Source organism: Thermobia domestica, chromosome 1, assembly GCF_964235325.1.
Source record: "Thermobia domestica chromosome 1, izTheDome1.hap1.1, whole genome shotgun sequence".
NCBI lineage: Eukaryota > Metazoa > Arthropoda > Insecta > Zygentoma > Lepismatidae > Thermobia > Thermobia domestica.
This window is the reverse complement of record NC_137454.1, coordinates 168610486-168637860: the sequence shown is the minus strand read 5'-3', so window position 1 is coordinate 168637860 and position 27375 is coordinate 168610486. Positions and strand designations below refer to the sequence as shown.

The 27375-nt window shown below is 34.5% G+C and overlaps 1 protein-coding gene across 4 annotated transcripts in view; it reads left to right on the top strand.

Annotated features, from left to right (window-relative positions):
• The window catches only part of stac (C2 and C2B_Munc13-like domain-containing protein staccato), a 335805-nt gene that overhangs the window by 36640 nt on the left and 271790 nt on the right, over nucleotides 1-27375 (top strand). For 2 of the 4 annotated variants that reach the window (XM_081766354.1, XM_081766328.1), the window contains exon 1: nucleotides 10327-10672. The exons of the other annotated variants lie outside the window; for them this stretch is intronic. In XM_081766354.1, the coding sequence (XP_081622480.1) occupies nucleotides 10485-10672 (188 nt within the window). In that variant the 5' untranslated portion in view covers nucleotides 10327-10484. Of the gene's footprint in view, nucleotides 1-10326; nucleotides 10673-27375 lie in introns of those variants that run through there. 4 annotated transcript variants of the gene reach the window in all.

The following is a 27375-nucleotide window of genomic DNA, read 5'->3' as shown; positions in this document are numbered from 1 at the left end:
ACTTAAATAAAACTGAAGAAAAGTTATATAAGAAAAGTCAATAAATTTGCTGCTGGTCATATAGTATAGTTAAAATAATTAAATATATCAATTATCTTTGTTTATAAATTACTGTATAAGATGCAGAATTAATATTATCGGATCTTTGTGCTATACGTTAACAAAAAATAGAAATAGAAAAAAGAAAGAGAATGATAAAGCCTGTATGTCGCAATATCCGACTCCTTAAGTCTGTGGAATATTTATTTTGATAAAGTTCTGCAAATTTAACTCATTTCATTCGAAATTCAAAAGCAATTTTGATATTACATTTTGAGCTGTATACAATGTACAGCAGAGTAGCTTAATTTGCAACTGAAAGAGAATGGTGAACATGCTTTCTTATAACTGTATGGTGTGTGTGCGAGGTTCCGAGTTCAATTTTCAATGTTTCCTTCAACATCGTGAGGAAAAAAGGGAGGGAAGATGTACTTGCAAAATTGCTTCAATTAAGAAGCAGTGATCTGTAGCTGAACTAAGGGGGGAAATAATTGCGTTAAGAATCTACGCATTGAACGGTTGAACTTGGGAATACTAAAGCTGATTAAATAGTCACATAGGGCTATTATAGTGCTAGCCAGTAACGCGTGATAATATGATCATCAGGGCCCGGATTTTTATGTGCTAAAAACTGTAAAATATTTATTTTTATGTGCTAAAAAATTAAAGAATATTTGCTAAAAATTAAAAAAATTAACAAAAATTACAAGGAAAAATATGGGAGAACTCCCAAGATAAGAAAAATAAATACTGGTATTCACCAATAGCTCCTATTCAACACACGTCGAAATTTTATGAGGATTGCAGTGAATAACTAACGTTTTTTTTTTTTTTTAAGTTGCCCTTCGTAAAGCCATGCCTATTGTCACGAAATAATGCCTTATATTGAGAAAAGGAATGTTCTACATCGCACCATGTTAATCTCGCGTAGAGATGTGGGTCGGGTAAATACCCAGTGGGTAGGTAAATAAAAAATGGGTATTTACCCGGGTATTTACCCCTTTTGTATTTACCTACCCAAAAACTGGGTATTTTCAGAAAGTTCAATTATATTGAAGTTTTAAGAATTGTTAACCATACCTGTGACCTTTTTTAATATTTTGGGGTCTGTCGATCGTGTTTTCTCATTCATTCACTATAAATATGCAAAATAATAACCAATTGACCCCGTTCATGTGCGGTGCGGGTTTGTAGGCAATTTTGACCATGGCCCACCCACGATACAAGTTTGGATATTATATATTATTCTAGGTTACACCGACACCTAAAACCTAATTTTTTATATTTTTCTCGAAGAACTTCATATGTAAATTGGAGATCAAGAATATTGAATCGAGTGTTTTGAAAGGGTAAATGGTGGGGATGAGCTGTTATAATTTTCAGACGATGCCCATGTGTACACCTATATATGCATCTAAGTTTGAACACCATCGATCAAGCCAATCTTGAGAAATAATTAACTTTTCCGAGTTTACGTCATTGCTCACGAACAAATCAGAGTCAGAGTTGAAACATGAGAAATGAATGTCTCCTGGGGGTACCTACATTGCCACCCTCTTCTCGTCTCAAGATTGATCTCGGGCTATACTTATCCACCTATGCCCTTTCTTCACCAAAGTGTGAACGGCTTTTAAACTTGGATTAGTTTCGCCAAGACTTAAACAATTAAGAAATCGTAGTATGAGTTCAAGCCTTAGCTTATCCAAACATAGAAATCGTATATAAACCCTCTTTGTTAAATCCTTGGGAGACAGACCCAGTTTTAAATGTAAAGTCTGCGATACACCGCTGATTTTCAAGAACCCTATCAAGTTATTGTGTATTTTCATTTGAGAATAGATGTTTTGATACTTCTTCAATCCAACAATTTTCCCCAAAATGTGCAATTTTGAAATTTTAAAATTCTCAGAAATGATTCACAGACAACTCAGACAACTGTAATACGAATAAAAGATAAATGAAAGCTGGATCATGTATCTAAAGCATTACATATTAGAGGCTACAACTAATTGAATAAAGACGACCAAAATTATCAAAATCTTTCCGAGTCGAACATTATGGAGGTTTAAGTTAATCATGAAAAGATGGTATCTTATGTCTACTAGTTTCCAACTTAAAAGAACATTTTGGAGTAATTTTAATGAAAGGAGAAAGTGCGTTTGATATAGTAGGTATAGTCGCATTTATTATACGAAAAAATACATAGATTTCCATCAAATATAAGGTTTTCTTGACTTTTTATGGCTTCTTAGGTTGAACGTTACTATTTCGGATTTTTAAATAGAATCTTAATATTGTTGTTTCTTAAAACAAATGCCGACGTATGGAACCTTAATGAAGTCTTACAGGAAGCGTTGAAGGAAAGCATTGCCAAAGTGATCTTCGTTAGTGGGTGTCCCCTGTCACTTGTTGATCACCCTCTGTGGATTGAATTCTTTTAAAAAGAAAATTCATCCTTCGTATTCTCTCCCATCAAGGTATCGCCTGGCTACGAGTTACTGAGATGCTGAACACAGTGAAATGCAAGGGGAAGTTAAAATGAAGTTAGAGGAATCAAGAAACCTATATTTACAGTGTGACGGTTGGGGTAACTTAAGAAATGAATCTATCAGTTATTTCGTCATTTTAAAGCCTGAACCTGTTTTTGTTGATTTCGCGTTGTCGAAAGAAAATAAACACGACACACATTACTTATCTGATGAGATTATGAATGTTCTGTAAAAAGATAACCCTAAATTTTTTTAATAATCATAGAAGACAACTCGTCCAACATGAGAGCAGCTTTTAAATTAGTAGAACAGAAGTATCCTAGTATAGTATCTTTGGGTTGCCTTGCTCATCTTCTCCATTTGGTTTGCTCTGACATCATCGGATGTCCATCAGTAAAGACATTACTGGGAAGTGTAATTGATATTGTTAAAACAATCAAACATAGCCATCACCTGCAAGCACTATTTACACAAAACTCAATGGAGAAAAGAGTTACAATTTCGTTAAAGTTGCCTGAAAAAACAAGATGGGGAAACCATTTACAATGCTTCCAAAGCGTGCTTGTCAATAAAACTGAGCTTCAGACTCTCGCGTGAGTGAGGAATCGTCATTACCTTCAGAAATCAAGAAAATACTTCTTGACGATGTATTCTGGATTTGTATTTAAAACCTTGTAGCCATTTTGAAACCTATAGTGAATTTGATTAATTGCTTCGAGTAAAATGAGTATCAGATAGACACTTTGCACTCAAAATTCCAGAGCCTTCATCTAACTCTGACAGAACAGTTACCATCATCAATCCTTTCGAAAACAGAAGGGCAATCAATGATGGAAAAATTTAAACAAAGAAGTGAACCCGGCTTGGGTCCAATTCATCTGGCTGCAGATCTCTTCAATCCCACTTTTCACGGCTGCAGATTGACCGCTGAAGATTTGCTGGATGGAGTAAACTTAGTTTGTGAAGTTGGAAAACAAATGTGATTGAATTCTGTTTTACTGAGATCACATTTGACTGACTATAGGGACAGGGAAGGAAATTGGGCAAGGAAGTTTCTGTGGGACGGAGTGGAACAAATGAGCTCACTTGGAGAGGGTTTCCAGACATCACTGAATTAACTGATGTCATTCGAATCTTTTGTGCTCCGGTTACATCTGCTGCCACAGAAAGAACTCTGTTTACATTAAGTAAAACAATAAATCGTTTATCTTTGGAGAAGACAGGAAAACTAACATATCCTTCTTATAACTGGAAGCTTTTAAATAAGAGATTGCCTGAAGTTTCACAGATGCAACACTTAGGACCAGGATCTTCAAGGAACAAGTCACCAGCTGTTGGCATGGAACAGAACAAAACACTAAAGACATTGGAAGAGGATGCAAAGAAATGGGTGACATAGAAGGAAATGAAGAAGCGAGTAATAGTGATGTTGATATTGAAGAATTATGTGATGATTCCGACTCTGCGGTTGATTCTGAGTAGGACGGTAAAATTTGTGGTTGTTGTATAGTGCTGCAAATATGGTAGAGGTTAATTGCTGTTCTATATTGAATAATTTAAAGTATAAATATTACTGAGTTACTATACAGCTTAATGTTGTTTATCACATTAATATTTTAAATATATGCTGTTCCAACAAATTCTTTCACAAAGCATTATTGTTAGTGTTAAACTCCATTTAGTGAACACTTTTAAAAATCAGGAATTAGTTACTTAAGTGTTTTACGAAATGTTATTCCTAATTTTATGGATAATTTTCTTTCAACGGCATATTTAGTAAAGAATTTAATCGACCAATTTATTAAATTTTATTACCTTGATTATTCTGCAACTTTCGTAATCGGTAAATGTGTAATTGTTTAAAGTTTCTAAGTATTTTCAAGGTTATTAGTTAGAAAAGTCGAGTTTCTTGACTATGATATAACTATATCAACAACTTCGTTGTTACAGAGTAGTTTCTTAAACAGATTAATTTATTAATTCCATAAACCAGGTGTAAAACTTAAGAAACTTATTGGTCCAATTCTTTGCATACTCTACCATTCAGTATATCTCATTGCCCATAGATAAAATACCAATACATTATTTTGCGTGAAGAAAGTAACCAGTGTTTTCATCATTACTATTCAAAAAATTTTTAAGGTAGTGTTAACAACATATATGCATAATAAAATTGTTGTAAACTTTAGATCTTTAAAATAGGAAAGCAATTATTAATAATTCATTTTCCGCCATTAATAAATTTGGTAAACCAAAAGAAAACGTATTTCTTTAGTAATAGAGATCCTACTGTTACTTAAATACTTTAGTTAGTGTGTTCATCGGTGATTTGAGAAACTGGAGAATGTATTGTAAGATAAAAGAAGATGAGCCAGATTGAGAAAAATGGAGTTAGTTTCTTGAGAGGCGAACCTAAGGAAGAACTTAAATTCCATGTCTTTAATATCAGGAGCTGCTGGTAGGCAGAATACTTAATAATAGCGTATGACTGGTTTGGTGACATCTGATTTAAGTTTCTTTAGTCATCGTTACGTTCTGTTGTAAATTTTAAATTTTCATGTTGGTTTGATCCACTATCAAATTCTACCGCGTAGTTGATTGGACGCCTCAGGGGCACACCAAGGTAAGAATTTGAAATGCACCTTGTCACACACACAGGTACGTGTATTCCTTGTAAAAGTAATTTGGTGGTTCGGTGTACTGATGAGAAACTCCAACAGTATAGTACAGGATTACACCATTTGATTCATAACCTCTGATAATTGGCGAATAGATAGTTAATCTATGCATAAAGCCACATGATTTATCATACTGATCACGCAGTATAGGTACAGGCAAAATAACATAGGATTACTTTATTTTAATCGAATTCTTTCTAACTTTTGAACAGCTTCTTCTAAATTATATTTTACATTAAAGCATTTCAAGTATTGTTCTCATTAATATTCATTATACACTCATAATCGTCGAATACTTTTCGTTACATTAAAATAATTCATATTCCATCAACATTACTTAGCATTAGATTCCATCGAGCTGTATCCAAAAGATAACATTAGACATTCGATATACTCATAACTTGAAATCATAAAATATTGTTTCTCTCCTATGTATCTTCTTAACTGTATACGGTATCAGAGGCAAAATATTGCTACAATACAGTTGGACTTTGCAATGTACATGTCGATCCGAGGCTTTGATTAATTTAGAGCTGCATATTTAATCTAAATTATTCAGCACAAAACACTAATTTACACGTATATCCTCAATTCGACTATTTTCTAATAACGATTCGAAAAAAGTTTTCTTACATTTTAATTTTAACATCGTATGATGCGGACCAGAACGTTTACTACCCTTCTTCTGAATATCCTGTAATGAAATGGTGTAGATGTACAATAGCGGAGCATTACAAATTCACAGGGTAGAATGGATAATTATTTTCCGCCAAGGGTAATAGAAGGAAATTTAGTGTAAGTAGAAAGAAAATTATAGTGAGTAGGTAGGAAATCCGACTGTATTACTTGATAAATATCAAATTCATTCTTTAATTACTAGAAAAAATGATTAATTAGGTGGTTATTTAGTGCTCCTGTTGCAGGTGATACAAGTGATCATTATATTTTTCATTGACAACCATAAAATCCATTTATTGCTAATTGAAACATAAAATACCCACTAAAATACCCATTTTGGGTAAATACCCGGGTATTTACCCAGGGTATTTACCCGCTGAAATAAATACCCAGGTATTTTACATCCCTAATCTCGCGTATTTGAAAAGGGGCATATCACGAATATCCACACCATGAACTTCACTTGTGTTTTGATCTTCCAATACTTCAGATATTCTACATAAGGTTTTATAGCTATTTTTCTCAAACAAATTCTATTTTTTTTTCTTTCTTACAACTTAAGCTTTCGAAACAGAACATTGAGTTTTCTTTCAACTCACTGTACTACTTTAACCGAAGTACTCAATAAATCTCTTGTAGTTTCTAGTTTCTTTATAGCGTGAGTCAAGAAACCGAAATTGGCAGATATGAAAGCAAAGTCACATTTCAAGCCTTGTCTCTTACTAAATTTGAACAATTTCAATGGATGAACCATCCTCTGGGTTGTTTATTTATTACAGATACAAATGCTTCACAATTCTCCGTATAATATAGTACAGAATTAAGCCAGGTACCCCACCACGTGATTACGTATGTTCAAGTGAAAGTTTGGGATTTGTTTCTTTGAAAAGATCAATTCTAGTTGCCGATTTTACAAATAATAATAATAATAATAATAATAATAATAATAATAATAATAATAATAATAATAATAATAATAATAAATAAAAATAAAAAATAAAAGTTCCGTATTTGTCACTATCTTGTCCACTTTAGGATAAAGAGTTCGGATTTATGACTACGCTGTTTCTGCAGGTAGGAAATTGCATGTAAATACGATGGATAGATCCATATAGTTTAATCTTTTCCCGATGTTAATTTCTTTCGAGAGGAAGTAAAAAACAATTCGTTGTAAAATTTAGAATAAAATAAAGGCATTTTTTTAAAAAAATACGTATTTATTACAAAAATATCAAAAATATTTATTTACATAACTTTTTTTCAGAAAATATGTATTTTTATGTAAAATAAAATTTGTAATTTACACTTGCAGGCTCTTAATTGGGATAATAACCTTTGTTTTGGACTTGTATGTGTTTAGAAAAAGATGTTTTTACATATAAATCCGGGCCTTAATGATCATTAACTTCATCACAGTATCCAAAGGTAATTATGAAAGGTCTTCTGCAAAGCCGAAAATTAATGCATATACAACTTATACATTACTTCTTCACTATATTCATTATAGTGTACACTATTTATTATGTAGGACATGATTTATACCACCCAGTCAATTTCTACACCACACAAAGATGTAATTATAACATTTATTTTCTTGCCCAACAATTTGATATTTAGTTGCCTCTCGCAAGATTTTTTAATGTTTATGAACATAATTTTAATCATCATCGTTAACAATTTGAGGGTGACTGGCCGAAATTGCGTAAAGGTGTGCCGATTTTTAACCACATTAAAGAAAAAATTAAATGTAAGTACGTTGAATATACTGTAATAACCCGGGGGGTGGTGTTCAGTTAATATCTTTTATAGCATGCAATGATCTCAGAGTTTATTCCGAAGTGTTATTTACACTTAGCTCCTCAAGTCACCCTCTTGCTTCTAGTACAGTCTCCACTGGTTGTAATTCATAATTTTCTTCTTTTTGTTTGTGAAACGTTAAATATTTTTTAAGTACGGTATCATAACTTTTGTTGGTGTTATTCATCAAAATAAATTAGTTTGAAGAAACACAGGCTCATCATTGTAGCTGAAATAATTATGATTGCTCAAACCGCTTATAGCAGAATATTCTGTTTTATTTTATTATTATTTCTTCAATCTTCTGATAATGAAGTTTTCTCTTCTGTCTATGCCCTTCGGAATGGAATCTGCAAAAATTTTTTCCCCCGTGCTTCAGTCACTCAAGAGATCGGTTTTATTTCTGTGTTTATATATATATATTGTGTGTGTGTGTCACGACGTCTTGGGTGTTCAGTAGTGTGTCGTCAGTCAAAAAAGATAGGGAACCATTAGTCAAGGGAATAAAGATCTCTATATTTGGTGGCCAGGCTCGGCTTGTATTGTATGTGGTACTTCATTTTTCGGTAACTAATGGCCGGATCTGAACGAAACTGCGTAGTCAAGTAACCCATCGCCTAAGGAATAAAGATCATTATATTTAGTGGCTGAACCTGGGCAGGGACAGGCTCTACTACAGCTTTGTGCCCAGAGGGAGCTTCTGAATTCAGTTCATAAACTGTCTCAACACTTGTTTTTACATAAGATCACTACATATTATATCTACTCAAGTTTCGTAAATTTTCTTTCTTCTTTCGTCTCTAAATGAACGAGTCTAGCGCATCTATGATATTTGCACTTCATTAAAATCTGACTTCTTCTTGAATATTTTTATTTGTTCAGGATATCCTTTGTTTATAAAAATTGTTCCTTTGTTTATTCAATAATTCTCAGATTGCGTTATTCCCAGAACCTCTTGAGTTAATTGTCAATAAAAGCTTGGAGTTGCGGGGATAACCTCACTCTAATACGCTCGTCGAATTGCTTCTTGTGGTTTGACTTCCTGCCTCTGGCTATGTACTGCCTCTCATGCCTGGAATTACCTTCTCTATTTCCTCGATGAAGCAGATGCTTTTCTACTCGATTATCAAGTGATTTATATGAGACTATAGAATTAAAATAGTTTCCATTCGAAATTTAAATATAATTCCATATTATGCAACTGTATAATGTTGATAGTACAGCATTATAATTGAACAAGAACAGTAGAAGTATTAACCCTTTGCAGTCATTTGTCGAGTGGAGTTCAACATTTTTCTTTATACTAGTCCAATGTTGAGTGTTAACTGTTTCATATTTTTATTACATGTAGTGGGCAAATTTTAACAAGGATTTTTATCCTTGGTATAGTAGATGATAAGGTGTACGTTTTAACCTTGGAATCAAATTAATTCAAATCAGTTCAAAAGAACTCGAGAAGCATGAAAGTATCGCAAAGAGTTAACTCTGTACAATGTTTACAGATTATAGTTACGTAATCATTCCGACTGAGCTAGCGAAATGCCAGAACGGCACATTTAAAACTCAAGGTGACACTAAGTCACTGTTTTAACCAACCGTTGTGTAAAATCATTATCATTAAATGTTGGAGAAAGTAGCAGATAGATGAAAAAGAAAATTAAACAAGGAACGTAAGTAATATAGATACACATAAAACTATGAGCGACAAAATTAAACCAGCTAAATGGGATTCAGCTTTTGCTGATAACTTTACCATGAATTTAAATACAGGACCCGATACTATTTTCCTATTTGTTACAGAAATGGTCTCCGGAACATCGTATGTCGAAGACCTAAGTACCGTACTTCTACATTGATATCCGTCAACAACTACAAGTGCATAAATTTGTACGTAAATATAATAATATATACAGTACTAATGTATATATGAGTGCACGAAGGCGTGAAGTAGTATTGTTAGTTCGTTAGATGATGTCCTTGTCAAGAATGCAGGAAATTTGATTATAATCACCGAACAAGATAGCAGAAAATAAGATAAAATGTCCCATTCCACATTAAAAAAAACTACATTCAGAAATGCAGGATGCTTATTTTCTTCTTAGTGTGTGGGAAGAAGAGGGAATCGGGTAAAAGACTACCTGCCTATGATGTACTGTACAAACTATTTTGCTCTTTATGCCTGGGTGCCCGTCCAGAGGTCATTTTTGACGATTACCGATGTGATACTGCTGTAAAATTTACATCATTTCCTATTAACAAAGAGTGAAGGAGAGAGAGGAGAGGTAGAGAACGAAAACTCCCCGAGGGTAAAATTGTTTTCTTCCTTCTCTCTCTCTCTCTCTCTTTTTTCCCTCTTTCCCCGACCTTTTAATGTTTTGGTTTGTCATGCACATGCTTAAGGCCACGTGCAATTTTTTGGACAGCCCTGCAAGGGTTAGTGAGATAGGGATATTTTTTTTAAAAAGACCTCCTTCTCTCTTTTTTTCATTACACTCCCGCCCTCCTGCGGTTGTTTACCCTACCTATTCGTTACTCTTGTGTGTTTTTTAATCTTCTCCGATGTAGTCCATCAATGCAGCGTAGCGTGATGTTGCTTACATGAATTGCTGTTGTTGCTGTCAGTCGGCGACGGTCAGTGTTCTTTCATTTGTAGCACCGTAAGGACGATAAGACACCTTCTGTTTCCCTCATTGATAGAATTTTCCGGTGCTCTGAGTCAGTGTTTGTTGTGTACTTTTTTTTTTATTTTTATCTTCTAAGTGCTAGTGTGAGTGACCGGTTCTTCATTTCTACTCACCTGGGAATGGGGTTGTGGCGTGATAGAAGTAATGCTCCTCCTCGGAGTGATGAAAATAAAAATGCTAAAGATGACAATGATAAAGTTCAACTTAGACAGAAGTCATCTTCTGGGTCACCTGTGTGGCTTTTTCTGAAGCCCTGGGTTCGTTGGCGAAAGAGAAAAGTTAGTCCTGGCCTGTTTCGAGGAAGCCGGTAAGTACGGTAGTGGATGTCTTTATATCGATATTTTCAGATCTATGCTTCTCTTTTTCCATTGCTTTTCTTTCTGTTTGTGTTAATTATCTTTCGGAATTGTGCCCTCATAATTTATGAAGTACGGTTTATTCGACCTATATGTTGAGTCTTGCTCAGGTGCCTGTTGGTATGGAGATTTTCTACGTATCTTGCTGTGAATAGAACTCGTTGAAGAACTGGGTACTCCGATAAACCCATTCTATTCATTTTTTCCCAATAATGAAAAAAAAAAAGACTCGTGGAGACGGATATCCCTATAAGTTTCTCCCGACTTTGCGAATCGGGTGAGCATGTATCAAATATTAGTTCTGTAAGTTGTCATAAGGTTTTAACAACTAATGTAATGTAAGTAGAGACGTACTGAGAAAAAAATCTGGGGAATATATTTGTTGTTCGAATATTACAATGTTATTAACGTAGCATACTGTTATTAACGTAGTATGCGTACATTTTAAGAAATGTTTTCCCCCAGGAATTGAACCTGTAACAACGTGTACGAAAGGCATATCCACGCGTTAGTCACAAGAGCAAGGAGGAGGATTCTTTTGCATGATGATGTCTTAGAATATGACAAGGTCCGTTAGATAGGCTTATCTTTCCGAGTTTTGAGGTAGTATCAGAACTGTTTGTGGCGTCGTCTCGTATACTATAATAAAATGTAGTTCATGGGGGTCACGGTAGCTCAGTGGTAGAGCGATTACCTCAAGTGCGAGGGTCCCTGATTCGATCTCCGGTCTTAATCATCCGTCTCCATTAGCCTAAAGGGCATAATGGAATATTCAACTTAAAGATTTCATTCCATTTCATTTGCAATATAATTTACATTAATCATATTCTCTTTTCTAAAATTATTTTTCGACAATATCCTAAGTTAGTTCAAACTATGAATATTATTTCATAGTCTATTGTTCTTTGCAATATTATTGTGCCTTTCCACATTCGTAGTCCATAGCTACTGGGTTTTACCATGTAGAGTAATAAATTCCATAGAATAATACATTACATTTACATCTGGTTCGTTTTTCTCTTGGTTTCTGTTACAATGAATAAATTACTGCTGCAAAGTCGCTTTATATATATATATATATATATATATATATATATATATATATATATATATATATATATATATATATATATATATATATATATATATATATATATATATATATATATATATATATAGTGTGTCTATATTTTTGTACAACCAAGTTAAAAACATTTTTTCTCTCTCTTTCTTTCTCTCTGAAGAATCAGCAGAAACTTCACGTTTATTTCGTCAGATCCGTATAACTTCCTGCAGTACATGTATTTCTTTTCTGGAATTTATCTATTTCTGGAACTTTAACACAATAATAGTTATCGAGAATAGTATCATGACGAATATAATACTACATTAGGTAAATTTCAGCTTTACCGGGTCAATTTCCAGGTGGTATTAGGTAGTTTTGTTGGAAATATTCATGTCAGGAAAATGAAAGAAAATTTAGAAAGTAGTAATCCTGAGTCAATTTAAATACTATTCCAGCATTTTCTGATAGGTCTAAGAAGGAAATAATTGTGAGAAAAAGAGTAAGATGGTCGGTCTCAGGATTCAAACTTGAACCTCTAAATTACTGAACAAAAATGCCTGTAGACTATTCATCTACAGTCATTTGAAGTTGCTGTTGGGTCATGTTTAGGTTTTGGCTTTGTTTCGGATTGACTTTCTGCTTATAAGTACAATACTAAATTGCGATTACGTTTAACTCAGAGGAGAATTATTAAGTTTTGGCTACTAAATCTGTAATTATTATTACTACTCGCTGAACCTGCGCTCTGCACAGTGCATCAGTCACATAGGAGCATGAATATCCTTGTCATTCCTCACAACATCTGTACATGTCCCTTTACAGACACAACTGAAAGACATCTTGATAAAAATCGGCAAGGAGTACCATAAAGGGAAGATTTTTTTTTTTCAATATCTCGCACCGTTTGCAAGATATGAGCCTACTTCTGATTGGAGTTTCTAATTCATCGATGATCAGTACTTCTTCTTGCATGGAGTATGTAATAAGCAAATACATTACACACACAATTATAATATGTCTGATATATGATGTTCATTGGGTAAAACACTCCAAACAATAAAGATTCAACTTAGAGTGGAGAAATAATTATCCTTCAGTTTTCATTATCATTTGGCCATGAAACAAACGCCTGAGAGGTATGAAACCCCCGTATACACTAATGTAGTGTTGGAATGTATAATGCGTAGGATATGATGCTTTAGTTCTTTTTTTTTAATCTCAACATGTCCAGTGTACCCGTAAAAATATAATAAAGAAATAATGGCCATGTCTTTTTTAATATTTAATTGGAACTGGACAATCTACGCAAAATTTGCAATCGATCAGTGAAAACGTCATCTTTCTAGAATTTGTAGTTTCCGAGATCTCATTGTCGAAAGGATTGGCCAGAAACACATAAACGCCCACAAACGTATAATTTAAAAGAACTCCAAAGATGGCGGCACAATCCATTTGCACTGATTTTGGAAAGGCTTATTAAAATACAAAGGCTTTGAACAATAATTTTAAAAAGTAGACTTTATATATAAAAAAGATCTACTTAAATAATTTATTTAAAGTACACATAGTTTAAAATATTTTTCTGTTAAACGTGAAATCACAAATAACCGTCAATCAAAGGGTTGAAATCAGTTTATAGGTTGGAGCTTAGGCGCTTTTGTTGCCATTGTAGCATTTTAATAGATTATTATTATTATTATTATTATTATTATTATTATTATAGCACTTTTTAACATGGCAATAATACTAAGCAACCTGCAACACATTCGAGTATTTTGGGTTGTATAACTTGAGTTCTAAGGTACTGTATTCGTTTTGAACCTCTAGCATGTGACGATCCCCTTCAAGTCAAAAATCAAAAGCTGCTGCTTCGTATGCGACTAAATTTGGTGAAGGTCTGTGTCCAAAACGTGGTTCCAGATGACTAGTTTCCATGCGAAAATCTCATGAGAGACACACACACACACACATTCTTCTCTTAGCTCCCGGTGTAAGCATACGGGAGCTCATAGTTTCACTCCAAGTGTGGGGGAGATACTTTATTTCTCGGTAACTTTGGTGGGCATGTAGCATATCGTTTAAGGCAGTGACTCCGAACCTGTTTTTGTTTGATGAACGCTTTACTTTAACGCCCACAGCATCGCGACACACTAGTTTTTCTTTTATTATTAATAATATAAATTATAATAGTGTAATATAATAAGATTCTATATAATAATGACTTTGTGTTAATAGAATTGAATATTGTTGCTGCCACTGGAGGCGCTGACTGGTAGTCTCTCAAAAGCAATTTTAACTTATTAAATGCTTAATGAGTTTTACATTCGAAAATTTCGCGACACATTGGTTCAGAACCGCTGGTCTAACTAATCAAGGTCGCTATGTATTAGTTAACTTGGGCTCGACTCGGCAACAGAGGCTTGTTCCACAGCTTTGAACGCCGGGAGCTTTTGAAAATGAAATGAAATCTTTGTTTTACGTCGCACGCGTATGCCGGTTAGGCTAAAGGAGGCGGTGGTGATGAGAAATGAGTTAAATGGTGGAATGAAGAAAATGGGAGGAAACGGGAGTACCCCGAGAAAGCCTACGAGCACGGTGTTTGTCCATCACAAAGTCCACACGGCGCGAGGTGGGATCGAACCAAGGACCCCAAGCACCGGAGGTGAACGCTCTACCACTGAGCCACCGCGCCCCCACCGGGAGCTTTTGAGTTCAGTTAACCGATTATGTTGTTTCCTTGTAAGTTAGTATGTTGTTCCCTTAAGATTCGCAGGCTGCAAATTATGTGGTAGTCACTCGTATTCAAAATTTTCTTTTGAAGGGTCTGCCCTACGCTTCTTATCCTTTATTTCATTTTTCACTTTCTTTCTCTTTTCTCTTCCTTTTACCTGTAGTGCATGGGGTCCTTGGTTCGATCCCAGCTCGCGCCAAGTGAGCTTTGTGGTGGACAAACACCGTGGAGAGTTTTCTCGGGGTTCTCCCGTTTCCTTGCACTTTCTTCATTCCACCATTTCATTCAATTCTAATCACAGTCTCCATTAGACTAGCCGACATAACCGTGGGATGTAAAACTTATATTAGATTTCAATTAATTTCTTTCTTTTCCTTTCTCTCGATTCTTCTTTTTTTCCCATTTTGCAACTGTATAGCAATAAATCTGGTACTTTGCCGAGTACTTTGTGTGGAAATAAAGTGGCTCACCTTCTGTATTCTTAATAGTGTTTATTGTCTTAAAATTATTCACTGAAATTACCAAAAAAGAAAAAAAAAGTGGGAAGCGTAGGTTGAGAACTCATTAATATCAAGTCAATCTATAAAACGTCATTCCTTCTGTAAGATTGCATTGCACATGAATCGTAATCTGCGTCGGAGCCTAACACATCTTACGTTAATACATATACATGTAATATGTTTACGTTCATATACATCTTTTAATACTTCAGAAAAAATATAGAAGTTTGGTTTTAAAAAGATATGACAGAAATAGAAACTAAGATATTTGACATTGTTTTGTTTTTACAAATAACTGTTACGAATGATATAATTTTTTATGATAGTATTTACTTTGAAAGTACATTTAATAATAATAAAGACGATTGTTATTGTTCATGGTTATTGACCTTATTTATCAATTTTTATTTATGAACATAAATAGTAATCTATTATCAACAGAGGAAAATAACTTGAAAGCTCGAGTTTTCAATCTGACATATTAAACATTTGATCAAATTCTTATTTGTATTAAGTATATAATATAAAAGTGAGAGGAAACATATACAGTAGACTTTCGTTAGTTCAGCCTCAAGCAGTCCAGAATGCCCGTAAAAATTGTAAAAATTGTTTTGATTGTATGTGAGTTGAAATAATTGTCCTATTGTTCGTGGTAAACAATATTTGCTGCCAAGCATAATGTTACAGCTGTATTTAGTCCACGAGTTAGCGTTTAGTGCTGCCCGATAAATCGTCATTTTCAGTACAGTCGCAAATATGCCGGTTTATCGAAAATCTAGCTACTGTATGTGGTTTTAAAATTTCTTACTGTCAATTGAGGACCTGTCGCAAACAAAGTAATAGGCGCGATCGCTCGCTTGGCCCTCACATTTTGCACAAAATGTCCATAGGATTTTAGTTTTGTTTTGCGTCCTTGTGCAACGGCTGTCTAAAGTACAGGACTATTAACATGAGCTCTGAATCACGACTGGGGGTTAAATTGTGGTGAAATTGGCGGGTGGACGCACAATCATGGAAGATCAATTCTTGCAGTAGCTTAAAGGTCCTTCCCCACTACACTATCTCACCTTTGAGTGCCGTGTTTTAGGATCACATCAACGGCCCCGCCATGAAATATTCGCTGTTGTGAACTAAATTAAAATGATAGACTAAGAAGGGTTATGAATCAGCCTGTCTCGAACTTCAGTTCAATGAATTAGATCAGCATATAGTCTGTCATCGATCTTATTTCAGGCTTTCTACATCAAATCTTGCTGCTTCTTAATTCAAGTTTTTGTAAAGATGATTCACTAAATTGATTCAATTAGATAAATTTTGTTCCTCTACCGAAGATCGGGCACAGAAATAGACGGCATGCCCACTAATTACTCAGCTGCACCGGAATGTGTATATACATACTGTACCAGATTTCGTATGAAACATGAAACTGCATTAAAATGGTTATCTCAGTCAAAAATGTCAAATAATTCTGCTTTTTACATTATATTTTGGTTAATTCATTCTATAATCTGCAAGTAGTAGAGATTTATAGGTTGATTGTAGGTAGAAATGAGATGAACTGGTACTTATAGTGGAATCTTAATCAAGTGCTCGAATTTTTATTCGAGGCTTAATATCTAGTATTACCCATAAGATGAGATGAGAAATCAGGTTTTCTCGTCTCGTCTCTGTTCTCGAAAAATCTTGTCTCGCCTCGAAATTTTCCTCGTCTCTTTTTGTAAATATATGTACAAAATTTATACCCTGATATATTTTTTAAATTTCATCTAGAAGTTATCAGACTCGTTCCTCGTCACGAGAGGTCCACGAAGAGTGTGACATAACATTCATACAATATTTATTATTGGAGTCTATTGTTTAATGACTTGTGTACCTTTAAACATTGATAAGTACTCTTCATTGTGTTCGTACAATTTCTTCATCTATCTATCTATCTATCTATATATATATATATATATATATATATATATATATATATATATATATATATATATATATATATATATATATATTATTACTATGAACCATATAACATTAAACAGTGTACTTGGATGAACTAGTGTTATCCACGAGACATGTGAAATTTTCTCAACTGCTCGTGGGCAACACTTTTAATATTCCCGTTATGATGATCGAACTCAGGACCAAACGCAAAAAAACACACATTAGCCAGTTCACTACTAAGAGACAAATCTGGTTTACACGAGCTGCATCATAAACAACCATCGGAGCTTCAAATTTCCATTTGAATTACCCGGTATCCTTCTGAGATATTATCATACATACGGCCAGAGAGGTTGTTTTGTACTCTTACCTCCTCTGGTGTAATCCCCTGCTGTGACATCCGAATTTAGCTTTGGCGGTTTCTTAGAGTAAACGCATGCTACTTCAATGACATATTAATCTGAATAATAGACACATTGGAATGTCCTAGGAAGAATCAAGCTAATGCATTAATATATTCCTAACACAAAACATATCGAATTTCAATAATTTGTACTTGATTCTATGGTGATGTATTAGAACTAGACTATTTTAATAAGTATGCTGTTTAACAATAATTACATCATTAGCGTATATTTTATTTCTACTGAAACACCGTTCGGCGTTTTCTTTCTTTGAAAGTTTGAAGACTCTCTTGTTCAGTTTTTAACTACCTTCTTAGCAATCTGGAATACAAATAGGTATATAACCAGAAACTTAATTTCGGGGAATGTCTGAATATTACCGTCTTTAACAGCTATTGTAAAAAAAAAAAAATGCTATTTGTCTATAGATAATTTCAGAGGAGGGTTCTTAACCCCATGGACCTTCCCCTTGACTACAAACAAACACCTGAGAGGGATATCTTTAGCATTGTACAGATCAGGAAATCAACTGAATAACCGTTAAACGCTATGATCTTGTCTTTGAAATGCTTAACACGTGATTAGGATTTATCCAAATGCAGCCATTGTTGAAGTATTTGTGCTTTGTTTACTGGCTGAATGCGCTTCGCATACTTACGTCAAACCTCAGCACACATGGTTTGACGTAAATGTGCGAAGAGAATTAGAAACACAGGCGATTGGTTATCTCTTACATTAATTTCTATGAATTTCAATTCTCACACACTATGATGCGGTGAAAAGCATTCTCGTATTCTGACTATTTTACAATTCGTATGATTAATTTGAACTCTATATGCAGTTAAGTTCCTGCTGTTTGTTTTTGCATTATGCAACACCACATTATTTTGCGCCAATTAGTTTTCAGGCTTCGAGAAACAATTTTCCTGTATAGTGAACAAAACGATGCGGCAGTCTGTTATATTGGCTGTGATCTTTAGATCTAAATAAAAAGCGTATCTGCACTGAAATAATACTATATGAATGATGATGGAATACAAGGAATACCACTCTCTCTTATTTTCAGTTTGAACACTTATCTAGTAAACAAAGTCCTAGAGAAATTTGCTCTACCTACGCTGGGCACTGGAACTGATACTACTCGCAATTTTCAAACTGCAGACGCGACCTCATATAACCTGAGATCCAACAGGTGACATATCACACCAGATGAGAACGCTTTACATAATATAATGTGTATGTATATTTTAGTAAACCAACGAGTGATGGGCATTTCTAATAATAGTTCTACATAAACTTAGAAAACGTTAGTCCTACCTAGTATTGTAATTTTTTCTTGAAGTTTCCTTTCAGTAAAAACGCAGAATTTTTTTAGCTTTCTTGTCTTCAAAATTTTTAAAGTGCAATAATTCCATTTCTACTTTTCAAATTAGTGCTTTGCTTAAATGCTATTTGAAGGTTGTTTAGTACTTTGATAATTATAGAGCAAAAGCGGTAATAGATAGACCCCATCACAGCGAAATTAAAACAACGCTAATTTTACAGTAATTATGTTATATCTTAAAATAGATAAAAGATAATCGAAATGTGGAACAACAGAACCCTAGACAATATTTTACATGAGATACCGTTAACACGACTCACTTACATGCTTTCGATTCCCAGCCATTTTGAAAATTGGCGTTTATTTTCGCGTTTCTAAATGGCTGCAAACGCAAAGATACTAGGTGACTCGTGATAACGATACCTCATGCAAAATAATTTGTCTAGGGCGCTTTTGTTCCACATTTCGATTACCTTTTACCTATTTGAAGATTCACATAACTAAATTTAGCAGTATTTTAATTTCGCAGTGAGAGGTCTCACATGCAACCTGCAACACATTAGGCCTCTTAAGCGACCCTAGAATAAATTTCTTGTCCATCGTTAAACTTTTCACTAAAACCGGAAGTGATAGAAATTATTGATCTACATAAAGCAAAAATAATAAGAGAAACCAAAGGGGGTCGATTTAGCGTTCCTCAATCCTCTGGTTTGAACTTGGTCGCTAGTATAAAAATGGTAATATATAGCGAGAAGCGGTTTTCTGCAAAAATGTACTACAATTTCCGGTTTAAATATGAATTAGAAATAATCTCGCCATGCAAACCAAACTCCTCCACGTGGTGTACACGTGACTGCTATATGCTCGTTAAATTGGTTACGCAGTGTAAGAGCATAGGTTCAAATTTCGTGACTGATATCTCTCTATTTTGTAAATCATTAGAAACTAAGCACATCTAAGCATAATGTTGTTTTCACATACATTATTTCACATTTTTTAAAATACTTATTTTAGAAATAAAATTGAGATTCGTATTTTAAAAAAAAGTTTTTAAAAAAAATATTTATAATTAAAAATTTAGTTCTACCATATCATACAATAGCCAGGGGATGCGGTGGCTCAGTGGTAGAGCGTTCACCTCCGGTGCTTGGGGTCCTTGGTTCGATCCTAGCTCGTGCCGTGTGGACTTTGTGGTGGGTTTTCTCGGGGTTCTCCCGTTTCCTCCAACTTTCTTCATTCTACCATTTCATTCATTTCTCATCTTCACCGTCTCCTTTAGTCTCACCGGCATAACCGTGGGACGTAAAACTTAAAAGCTCGCTCTATTGTTCAAAAGCTCTAATTGTAATACTCCTTCCCTTGTAATCATGCAATGAATTGTGAAATTCTTTTCTATCTGTATTCCATATTTATTTTTCTATACATTAACATTTTTACATTTGAATTTACTTATTCATCAATACCTGCTTGTTATATAATTTTAGATTTGGTGGTAGTATTCAGATGTAAAGGGATCAAGAATCCTCAACTTGCTACTACATCAAAAAGAACAATAATAATAAACATCATAGGTAAACAGTAAATGATATCATATTCAGGAACAAGATGATTAATCCATGCAAAAACATTTAAAAATAAAAACTAGTTCGGAAAACTTATTAGTCATAACGTAACCTTTATTAGAAACAGTGAATATAAACTAATGTATGGATATCATAAAGTTATTACCCTCTGCAAGAGTTATGTATGTCATTATGGGTTATGGCTAGTTATAGCATCACGTACTTAAACCAATCAATTATGTCTTCACTTCAGGGTGTTAGCTACAAGGAAATTTCGATCTAGATTTGTCTTTTTTTATTTTTTAAACCTCCATCTTGTTTTATATAGGTTCTAATTTAATAATAAACAACGGAAGACGTAAGTAAATGGGATTTCCTAACCCCAAAACTTGAATTTCTCGTTTCATTAATGATAGCGGTCTGTGTCCTCTCAGCCTCTGGTCTTTTTTTGAGTGTTACAGCGGGTGAAAATTCACGAAGAAAAACCCAATCTGTTTGTGTTTCCTGAAGCGAAAGTATGAAATTAGTTAGTTTTTTTTTTTTTTTTCAGTCTCGTAACATGGAATATCCTTGAGGATTAACACGACACAGTGGCGTCAGAGTAAGTCGCAATGCATTTCTGAATGTGGGTCTGTTTCTTAGAAATGTTGAGACCAACTCCCACAGTTTCACTTGCCTTCTTTTGCGTTACTTTCATCTTCTTTGTGGAAAATTTTCAAAAATATGTAATTGTGGTGTACCAGTTGATATGCGTGTAACACGTAGAAGTAGCCCTCTTGCATGAATATATTATTCGCTTGTTGCTCAGCTTTAACATTAACCTTATACGATTCTTACAGAAGTACGGGCATCAACACACAAAATTGCTTGAATTCGTATGTATTTCACCGGAATTAACGTTTCAATGGTAATTTTAAAATTCTTGAAAAGAAATGACAAAATTCATGATTCAGCTGAGAAATATCTTTTTCCTGCAAGTACTATACAAGGGGAACACTATAGTTCAGCGGTAGTGTTTATTTCTCTGGTGAGAGGTCTCTAGTTAGATTCCATGTCTCGTGTGTTTATGTGGATATATCCGTGGGTTTCCTCGAAGTTTTGACTTTCCTCCCACATTTTCATTCTATGAAATATTTCATAATTATTCATTTTCATTAGTCATCTGTTTTCTTTGGTCTACAGGGCATAACAATGGGACGTAAGATTAGAAATTTCATCTTCTATATCAGTGCAAATAATTCAAAAAAAAAAGTAAGAGCTCCCTCCTGGGTGAGCGGTTAGCGTACGCGCCTTTGACGTAGGAGACCCAAGTTCGATTCCTGGCTGTGCTCATATGATTCGGATTCCACGCTAAACCAGATCTACGTCTCATATAGCCTTGCTGCTAAAAGAGACCTAAACCCAAAATCTAATCAAGAAAATAATAAGGGAAATAACACTTTTAAATTATCTTCAGTGCACATAGTTATGAGATTGGATTCTAGTGGAAGTTATAAGTCAATTTCTTTCTATCAGTCTCATACTGATAAGACTGATACAAAAATTACTATTTCTTTAATGTTGTAAAAGAAATTCTAGAGATACAGAAATAATGTCAAGCAGAATGTTCAGCTTTCATTCCGAAGATTGAAAAGTAAATTTTTGGATCCAACCATCTTTCCTGGCTTTCTCTCAACTATAGCTGGTAAAATGCATTTATGATGTAATTTAAGAATTATAAGGAAACCTCCTTCTCATTTTCTTTCACCATTGGAGTGAGAGGGGGCATGATGGGTCAGTAGTAAAGCGCCTACTTCTGGTGCGTGGGGTCCCTGGTTCGATCTCTGGCCTAGTAAATTTGTGGTGGACAACATCGTGTGTGTCCGTGGGTTTTCTCGGGATACCCTCGTTTCCTCCCACTTTCTCATTCCACCAATCCTTCCATCATAATTCACTTGCCTTAATCATAGTCCCCCTTAGCCTGAAAGGATAGTCGTGGGACGTTAAACTGAAATATTTAATTTTATTTCACCATTGGACTGAGAAATGTCTATTATTAAATATAAATAGATAATTAAAGTAAAATTTGAAATTATTTGTTTCCCACAAGCAGAAGTTCTCTCTCTGTGCCTCTGTTCCGTTTCACTAGGATAATGCTTAGAATATTATCCTGAAATTCATATTTACTTTCGCCAGTTGGTGTTGGTTCTTCGCACGGGGAAAATAGGTGTATGGTAAATATTTGAAACTCCTTTCTCCTTAGGATACGCATTTCAATGACTAATTATAAAATCCCATTAAATATTCTACTTTTGGAATAAATTTTGTAACACCCTACCTCCTTAGAATACAAACTTGAATCGAAGTGACATGATAAAAACCCACGTTGAAGTGGGTACTATGTTCCAAAAGTTATTGAAGATTGGTCAGCCGTTTTCCCGACTCGGAATATTATGGGATTCGATACTATTCCCGATCATTTTCGATATTTTCCATCCCTCCTCCCGTATCATGCAGATGGTGACTGAACTTGGACTTAAAGGCGTTGGGAGTGTCAGCGTTCATATCAGTTACTCTGAAGACTATATATAGATTCGACATTATCTGTCGTTTTGAATTTACTTTCACATGTCACCCGTTTCTATCTCCGCCCCTAGTAGAGCTAGGGGTGTCTTACTCCACAGCATTTTGTCCCATATTATAAATTATACCTGCAATAATCTTGGTTGAAATTGCTCCAGTAGTTACCCATCAATCTTTATATTTATATAATATATATAATATATATAATAATTACCTTATCTTGGACAATTTTTCTCCATTAAACACTATTATTGTAGAATTGTAAATAACAGTGTATGATATATAAGTATTATTAAATTTATGTAGTTAATTCAGTATTTAGTAATGCAATACCAGTGTGTAGCCAGTGTCTCAGCTTCAGGTTCTCTGCTAGAAGCGTCAGAGGAATTGTATGTGATCCAATGCGAACTTCTACACAACCTTGATCTTAATACAATATTGTATTTACATTAACAATTTGGAGTTAATAACCTACAAGCCATCGTCCGCCTCCGAGAATCTCATTTCTGTAGTCCTTGGTTTATCACGAAATAGGTCAGAAGTATCTTAAGACACCATGAATTTTAGCCGTTTTCTTCGGGCATGACGAGTTACATCACTTAAGGGAAGAAATTAGTTTTTTTTTCTTTTGATGTTTGTAACACTGCATTCAAGTACCTTGGTTATATGTATGTACGAGAAGTAAACTTTCAGTTTAATGTGAGATTCAAACCACGTGTGTGTTTAAATTTTCGCAAACAATAGTGCTATAAACGCATTCTTGCGTGCGGATAACAGAAGCAACGGCTGAAATATGTGGGGCGAGATCGTAGGAAGAGCAAATTTGGTGTTTTAGGGAAGGCTAATCGTGTTAATTTTTAACCGACTTTAACAAAAAAAAAAAAAAAAATCTCAAGTTGACCTGCATGTATGTTCGTATGTAAGGTTGTACGTTAGTACACCGAGAACCTTGGTCATATTTCAAAGAATTCCAACACTTTTTGAGGCTCTACTACCTTCAGTTGTTACCTGTCACATGATAGGCCGGACCTGTGTGACTGACAATGAGATACCCTGCGATTCGGGACACTAACGCTATCTCGTGAGTAAAAAAAGGTAACTACTTTTCAGACTGCTATATATGCAGTCTTCAGTAATCGAGTAAGATATTCAAAGGAAGATTTTTAAGCATTATATATATATATATATATATATATATATATATATATATATATATATATATATATATATATATATATATATATATATATATATATATATATATATATATAAATTTAAAGTTCGAGTATACAAAAGATCAAATAATACCTGCTACGGCTGGGAAAAAAAACTTATCCTGAAATATGCTACAACTGGTAATTCAATAAAACAATGTGGGTTGCATATAGCCAAGGCATTAAGAAATCCTTTGTGGCCATTTTTTTTTTTTCAAATAGTTTAACATCATTTGATAATGGATGCGTAGATTATTGGCGGCGCCGTGACTGTTTACATGCCGGTCTTGCTAAACTTTTTCTGGGATTAGTCTGCCACTGTGAGGAGCATCTTCGGCATCGAAATTTCCAGAATGAAAGCGAATGAACCACCTTTTGGCTGTTGCTTTTGAGAAGGTATCTTGCCTATAAACAGTACAAATTTCTTCAGTCTTGTGCAGTATTTGCGGCTTTATCAAAATAAAATTGTAAGAGGTAGCGCAATTTTGCAGAAAATTTACTTATCTTCAGGGCGCAATATCTTACATCTGATTCTAAGAATTCCAAAATATTTTGCACATCTACTAGCCTCAACTGTCAAATGACGTAAGTCAGACCAGTGGCGGCGCTAGGCTCGTAATAGTAGAGGGGCAAGAGGGAAGGCAAGAAACTCTTGTTTTTATGAACAGCAGAAAATTCTTTTACGACGTTTTACAAATCCAGAACTTTAGAAATTCTTTTTTCAAATGAAAGAACAGCATGTGAATTTAGCTTAATATCACCAATCGTGTTTCTCAAATATGACTTCAGGATTCTTAGACAAGAGAAAATTCTTTTGCACCCTACTGTTTATAGAGGAATGCACATTGCGTTTATACACAGCTTGTAAATTTCACTGAAGACGAGCTTATAGGATTCCAGCATAAGCAGCAGTTTTGGCAAGGTAGAAACTTTGATTTGGTTTCCTTTTTCATACCTTTCGATTACTTTTGGAAGCAACTTGACCTCCGTTTCCAAAATCTCTATATCGCATTTATAGTGTGCTGCCAACGGCGAAAGGATTACAGGTTTTAAAAAGTAGTCATTACCGGGATTCAAAACACTTACTCCTTTCAGACTCGAACCATTATAATTATCAGTAAACCTGGCTGTTAGTTCACTAATAATTCTGTCAAATATGGGAAAATAAATCATTTTTTTCAGATCGTCGTCAGTACTCACTTTTCTTTTTTCTCTGCTTCGCAGCTTTGTAATAAAGCTTGCAAACTTCTTGGAGTTTTCGAGCACGATCAGCAGGACGCTCTGTAGCCGAAACACAAATACCATTATATTCTGCAAATGCTCTTGATTTTTGTACAGTTTCTTCAAATATTCCGCATTCATTTTTTCTGAGATCACTGAAATGAAACTTGAGCTTCAACAAGATTGATTGTTGCTAGATCACAGTCCGATTTTTGCAGGTAATCTGATAGGATCTTCAGGGGGTCAAGAACGTCACAGAGCAAATGAAGGCAAAAGATGAAAATAAAATGTCTTTCATGTATATAGTAACTGAGCGTAAAATTTCTTTTCTGAGTCCTTATCTCCAGGCATTTGACGCAACGTTAGCAAAATGATAGGGAATGTTTCCTGTACAGCTATACATTATGGAATCTGACAAATCTATCTTGTGTGTCAAATTGGTTTTAGCTCTATAACCTTGGAAGCATGTTTCTGTGGATAGGTGCTGACTGCCACGACTGTCGCTGATTGCAGATATGAAGGTGCTGACTGCCACGACGGCGTGCTGACTGCCACGAGTCTGGGAGGAACTGTATTTGGAAAGAGAGGAATTAATCCTTCATACTAAATTTATGATTATTAATTAATTTAGTAGGGATTAATTTAGTAATCATCACAGCAAATCTATGTGGCATCCTATAAGTTACAAAGTTGCTCACTAAGTGGAACGACATACACTTGGATGTTTATAAAGGGATTGTCTTTTCTGTTATATGTACAATTTGCACATTTCATTGTTTATATTAATTGTTTTATTGTATTATTTAATGGATATGATGGTCTGAAGCCAGCTGACAAGAGAAGTTTGGGAGAAGCACTCGCCTGCAGAGAAATAGGCATGTCATTTGAAGGACCAATTCATGCTGATTACAACAGGTAATAAAACACCTGTACGTTGAGAACTGTTCGAGATATTCAGCTTGGAAATTTATATGAGAAAATGAGTGGATGCACGTTTCAATACGTTAAGTATTCTCACCCATGGCGAAGCCTGATGGTTTGAAATTGCTATTGCTTGATCACTGGGGTCCATTCACAGACAAATTGTCTATTACAAGTTGCATGACGGAAGGCAAAGACCTAATGGTTGAGAAGATACCAAAGAATTGCACACGATTTGTGCAAACATTTGATGTGTTTTGATTCCGATCAATCAAAGATTATAGCAGGAGATTTGTACATAATATGAATCTTCTTCATCTGGACGTTATAATGTACCAACGAAACAATCAAATAAAGTTCGTGTCCATACGAATCACTTCCGATCACTGCGATACATAGGATTGTTTCAGTTTGCGTTCTGTAAGGCAGGTTACGAACAAATTATAGGCCTATAACTTTTGAATCACTTGTCGAATTTGGTTTTTGCTTTAGTTCTGCGAACTGTTCTTTTGCCGGATGCAACACAATTGCACATATAAAATGTTCATGGTGCAAGGGAGTATTTTGCCTGCGTCATTTATTCATAAAACAGAAGAACAACAGTGATCAATTTTCATCTCTAACCTATGATTACTGTGAACAATGTAATGACTAATTGTATCTAACAAACCCGTTAGTTATTGCGAAACACTTTTTTTCTGTTACTTCCGATAGCTTTCAATTCGTATGTCAATATTCGTTACTAATTATGTTGTACTTAACGCGTATAAATGCGTATATCCTCATTTTCTCATATAAACTTCCAAGTTGAATATCTCGAACCGTTCTCAACCGTACAGAAAGTTTATTAGCTTGTTATAATCAGCATAAATTGGGACTTCAAATGGCATGCTTAGTTTCTCTGCAGGCGAGTGCTTTCTCCTGAACTTCCCTTGTGAGGTACAGCCAGCAGTGCTTTTTTGATAGAACTTTCAAGAGCTGCTCGAAACAATTTGCGCAGCTGTACACAGTTCATTCTGACATAGGGAGTTCAAGTGAGAATACATAAATCGTACCAATTTTGTACGCACCGCTCCCTGACAAAACTGAAAGTACACTCATGTCCAAAATTATTGTCGCATATCTATAATTATCTTCTTGTAAGAATATAATTTGATAATTTTGCAGAGTACTTTTAAAATTTATATTATGTGTATAATCAGGAA